General features: G+C 36.0%; 1 protein-coding gene across 1 annotated transcript in view; it reads right to left on the bottom strand.

Annotated features, from left to right (window-relative positions):
* The window catches only part of LOC107664721 (coiled-coil domain-containing protein 50), a 23039-nt gene extending 17129 nt beyond the window's left edge, over positions 1-5910 (bottom strand). Inside the window, exon 1 of the mRNA XM_016455373.1 lies at positions 5630-5910. Coding sequence (XP_016310859.1) covers positions 5630-5678 — 49 coding nt within the window. The 5' untranslated portion in view covers positions 5679-5910. The remainder of the gene's footprint in view (positions 1-5629) is intronic.
* Between the last annotated feature and the right edge of the window lie 24 nt (positions 5911-5934).

The raw sequence follows: 5934 nt of genomic DNA, 5'->3' as shown, positions 1-5934 counted from the left end.
AATGGCTGCAATATAACAAAGAGTGAAAAATTTAAGGGGGTCTGAATACTTTCCGTACCCACTGTATATATATACATATATATATATATATATATATATATATATACACACAAGGTAAACTGATGTCACACACAAGGTAAACTTTTTTTTAAAGGAAAACAATTCTGCGGAAATTCTGTGGGGTCTGCATTAGTCTGAAACTGCAGCGCAACCGACCATTATCACCTACTGTTATAAATACAACCCGAGAAACTGCAACCATGTCCTCCACATCCACCCTTTAACATCCTCTTATCTGCTTTTTTTATGTTTTCATTAGGCCTGATTCTGCACCTGGCAGCCTCCCAGCTGATTAGACACGCTTCAAAACACAGGTGGAGAAGTCATTAAATCCATGTATCGCCTTCATTTGTGACTGATAGCACAACAAACGCCTTCAAGCCTCTGATACAAGCTCCGATAACCTAAATCGGATAAAAGCAACTTTTGCATTTCAGCCTGCAAGGAAAACTGCGCTATACTGTAGGGCTGCATATTGGAAAAAACTCACATTGCGATATTTTATTTTTCTGCGATATGACAAAAAAAAATCACCACATGACTTGAATAGTTTATTTGGAAAAATAATAACGATTGGGGTGATTTTGTAGGCAAGTAAATCAGCATAGGAAATAAACAAATTACAAGCATAGATAAATATAACAGAACAAAGATACAAATTAAATAAGCAGTGCTTTATATTTTTCAGGTAAGTCTAACAGTATTCAGGTACAGAAATTGAATAATCAAATGTAAAATAACACTGCATAGTCTTCACTGTATAAATGAAATCTAATAAATATGTGTTAAAGCTACAAAAGTGATTTTTCTTTGTGTTTTGTTGTTTGATTAACATTCATAACATAGAAAGCCTCAGGAATATTAAACTGCTGTAAACCAATATACTGTTACACATCCATTTTCTTTCTCAATTGTTTCCCTTCACCTAAGCCATAAGCAACTGCGTTTACAAGGATACTTGCAGAACACAGTATTTCAGGCACAAATAGACGCAGAAGTGAACAGAATTCAGTGTTCACCTGCATCTGCGTGGCTCTCACCGTGTCTACACGGACACGAGTGGCGCAAAATACAATGAACCAATTATAATCAGTGATGTTGTCTACACTGGATGCGGCGCGGCACGACAAATCCCAGACAGTAAACTGATGCCGCGTTCTATTTATGACGTACTGACACAAAGTACAAATGATTGGCAACGGTCGCTTTGTCGAGTCCAGTGTAGACAGACTTTGGGGACGTTCACATTGCGCCAAAAAACGCGTGGAAAACGCGCCTTCTTTCCAAAGTTAAAATGGATATCTCTGTACAGCTGTCGCGTCCGGTGTAGACACCGTGTCTGTGTGTGAGCAAAGAAAACAATCAGTATTAATATAAGTAGCCTATACTAATCATCGCGATATCGATGCTGATACGATATATCGTGCAGCCCTACTATACGGTTTCTGGGAATCGAGCGTGATTAATATAACCAAACACACGCTCCAGTTTCACACTGTGTGCTACAGCCGTGAGGGAATTTAGTGGCAGGTTTAATAACGATTAGGGCTGGGCAAAAAAATCGATTTTTCGATTAATCGTTTTTTTAAATGACATCGATTCTCAAAAGCCGCAACTCGATCTTTTCCGGGATTTATTTCAGCACACATTTAAAACCAGATCTGATTAACGTGAATCTTATCATTAGTCTTCTCCACTAGATGTCACCCTTATTTACCTTGCGCGATGTTACAACAGAAAGCCTGTCATTCATTCAGGAATCGAATCGAGAGCTTGCGAATCGAAATCGAATCGGGACATCTGAATCGATACCCAGCCCTAACAACGATGTGAAACACTGTTCACGTAATACTAATTTACCTAAGTATTTTCCGGTGTCTGTATGTTTAGCTGAGGTGAGACAAGGATAAGATTAAGCCACTTCTACAGATTAAAGTCGTCGTCCATCTGCTGCTGATCAGCATCTTGAGCAGAAGAGCTGTAGAACCGAGACCAAGGGAAATTCATAGCGCTAAATGAGGAACCAAGAGCAAAATGTACATTTCGTAAAATGTCCTTTGCAGTCTACTGGCTGGTGAAGCTACGTTATGACATCTCGATGCCCTATCTGACAGGATTCGGAGAACGGCTAAGTATCATTTGGCAGGAGGAATCAAGAAAGCCCCTACTGAAAATAAGCATCTTGGTGCTGACTGTGCATTTACTCTAGGCTTCATTTCCTTATGCATGCAGCCTATTTTAGGGGTTCAGAGGCCAATTTGTTGAACCTGTACTGGAAACTTTTTTGGGTTATATGGTGAAGTTATGTGGCTTATCATTATGAGAAAACTGGATTTATGACCCAGTTAAATATTAGTGGTAAACCGATTATATATATATATATATATATATATATATATATAGGCCAGGTTGACAAATTTGAGATAAGAATGTTAGTTTTCAATGTTTTTATTGAGCAAACAAATGAATGAATTTATTGAAATTTCATATAATAAATATATATACACTACTTTTAAGAAGTTTGGGGTCGTTAAGACTTTTTAAGGTTTTAAAAGTGTCTTCTGCTTACCTAGGCTGCATTTATTTGATCAAAGATATAAATATTGTAAAATATTATTACATTATTTTTCTATTTGAATACATTTTAAAATGTAATTTATTCCGGTGATGCAAAGCTGAATTTTTAGCATCATTACTCCAGTTTTCAGTGTCACATGATCCTTCTATTATATTGATATAGAATTATCTATAGGATATATATTGATCCTTCTATATTATTAGATATTAGAAATCATTCTAATATGATGATTTGCTGCTCAATAAACATTATTATTGTTATTATTATTAATATTGAAAACAGTTGTACTGATTGATATTTTGGTTGAAATTGTGAGACTTTTTTCAGAATTCTTTGATGAATAGAAAGTTCAAAAGAACTGCATTTAATTGAAATAGAAACCTTTTGTAGCATTTTAATTGTCTTTACTGTCAATTTAGGTCAATTTAATGCATCCTTGATGAATAAAAGTTTTAATTGCAAAATACAAATAAAATAACCCCCCCCCCCAAAATATGAAAATTTATGGTAAATTATATCAGATTGTTACCGTTATTTTTGCTAAAAACTCTAGTTACATTTATACATAACTTAAAAAAACAAAACAAAGGAAAGGGAAAAAAAACAGTGTTCAATAACTAAATAAATTGTAAATTTAAAAAATTAAGTTTGATAGATAGATAGATAGATAGATAAACTTGTTTCTCACAGGGTTTAAGCCAGCACAATCTAATAAAACATGTTTCAGGCATAAAGGATTTTTTCCAAAAAGAACATGCTGGTGGATCTTCGCCTAATATTAAAAACTTGAGGGTGATACATACACCATGAAATAAATACAGCCCAAAGCGACACAACACTATGACATCAATTAAAATGTCTTTTTAAGACTCATTAAGAATGATGATCCTCAAGGAGCTACAAAACAGCACCCGAGCAGCGACTGGCAAACAAGAAACAGCAACACAAGGAAAAGCTGAAAGCTCTCCAAACAAACACGAAACCAACGCTGAACACATCCCAGGAGGTCTTAGCTAGGCAGCAAAAACAGCACATTTTTTAAGCCTGCACATTTTCCAGGCAAACATTCCTAACTTTGTCTCCAAGAGCAAAGAGCAGCTGCAACACAACAGCAAAATGCTGAATCCACACACATGAAACGACTGAAAACAGAAACCACAAGGACATTCTTCAAGGAGAAACAAACAGAAACTCGTGAGAAACGTGGTATGTTGCTCGTCTTCATCCTGTTAATAAGTTGAAAACATCCAGATGCACTTTCGCATAAACACACGCAAACTTTTATGTGGTACCAAATACTACGACATTCTGAAGTTTACAGTCGAGGCTTTCACTCAAATTGTTATGGCGATAATATAAAATAAATGAAAAAAAAATTTTTTTTTTACAAAACTGATTCAATGACGGGTTCAATGATTCACAAGGTTCTCGCATCTTGTGACCAACGAATTTCATACATATGCAGAGAGTCTAATTGCCACTTTCCATAAATATGGGACACTTTGTTGCCTAAAAGACTTCTTTTAAGCGTTAAAGACACAGCATCATGTTTGTTGCTGTGTAAACTAATAAGATATGTTTGATAAACAATATTATACATCATAAAATGAATCTAGCACAAAAAAGTAGACATCAAACATCTTTTGTGAATGTGAACTTGGCCTGTCCCACTATAGAGCTCTCAACCATCTGTACTGTATTTAACTGTGTAAATATTGTTTATTTTATATGAAATAATTACCTAGAAACCAACATTTGGTCCCCCCGTTAGATAGAATTACTTAATGTTTAAAATTCAGTAATAAAGTAGCTCATATTAGACACATCAAACTCCTTCCAATTTGGCCTATCCCACCTCAGAAGTTCTTAACCTTTTAGGTCGCATTTAAGTTAAAGTAACTTATATTAAATAAATAACTAGAAACCAACATTTGGTCCCCAATTAGCAAGAATTACTTGATTTTTGGATTTCAGTTCCAGACCAATAACTGATTATGAATGAAAAATGTGTTTGTTTTAAATGCATCAACCCTAATCCTAAAATGGTTAACTTGGCCTATCCTACTTAAGAGGTCTTTAAAAAAAACTAGAAACCAGCATTTGGTCCCCAATTAGCCAGAATTACTTATTTGTCTGAAACTGTAATTCAGAAATCAACTGAACCTAAACAAAAAATAGCTAATTTTAAACATAAAAAGTCATTAAAATCATCGATTAAATATATTTACAAGAATGCTGGCAACCAAACAGTTAACGGTAGCCTTTGACTTCCATAGCATATTTTCCAATACTATGGAAGTCAATGGCTACCATTAACTGTTTGGTTACCACCGTTCTTGAAAATATCTTCTGTAGTGCTCAAATGAAGAAAGAAACTCAGGTTGGAACAGCAAGAGGGTGAGTAAATAATGACATAATTTTCATTTTTGAGTCAACTATCCCCTTAAGTTAAAATTATTTATTTTAAATGAAATGACTAGAAACCAACATTTGGTGCCCAATTAGCTACATGGCTTTTGAATTTCGGTTTGAGACCAATAACTGAACCTTAGATACTATCACGAACTGGATTTGGGGCGGAAATGATGGGGTCATTCACACACACACACACACACACACACACCACAGCACCTAAAGCTAACGTCAGGCATCACACGCCATGTAATACATGACATTTGAGGCAAAACAGGCAAGAATGTAATCGCTTTCTCCTTCTATATTAGAAATATATTGATAGAGGCGTTTCTCAGTACAGCGAATGGCTCTGTTTTGACTCCCTTCAGTAACGTAAATATTTTTTGGTATAAAAGGTAACCAATGTATTGAGTCAAAATAACAGTTTGCCTTCATAATTCACCACAATGCAATCATATTTAATCGTTTTTGGCAGTTTTGAATCATCTGACAGGCCGTGCCATTTGCCCGGTTATTTTAACGCAGTAACGTTACACACACAATGCCTCAGAAAGCCTCTTCTTCTTCTTCACTCACCCTCTTTCACGCCAGGCAGGTTGTTCTGATCAATACTGAAATCAGCCATGTCGTCGCCGGCGCGTAATGTTACTCTGGGGTTTCTGAAGGTTATTGTTAATTTGTTTGACAGACGGATGGCGGTTTCCGTCAGATAAATAAATAAATCCCGATCGATGTCATCGCTAATGTGTCGCTCTGATTGGTTTCTGTCGCCAGCCGAGGTTTCTGTCCGTCCCTCCCTCTGTACCCTCAGCGGATGAATATTGTGAGCTCTCACACACACACACACACACACACACACACACACACACACACACACACAC

Source organism: Sinocyclocheilus anshuiensis, unplaced genomic scaffold, assembly GCF_001515605.1.
Source record: "Sinocyclocheilus anshuiensis isolate Anshui unplaced genomic scaffold, SAMN03320099.WGS_v1.1 scaffold417, whole genome shotgun sequence".
Classification (NCBI taxonomy): Eukaryota; Metazoa; Chordata; class Actinopteri; order Cypriniformes; family Cyprinidae; genus Sinocyclocheilus; species Sinocyclocheilus anshuiensis.
The sequence above is the reverse complement of the archived record's forward strand: the minus strand, read 5'-3'. Positions and strand labels throughout refer to the sequence as shown.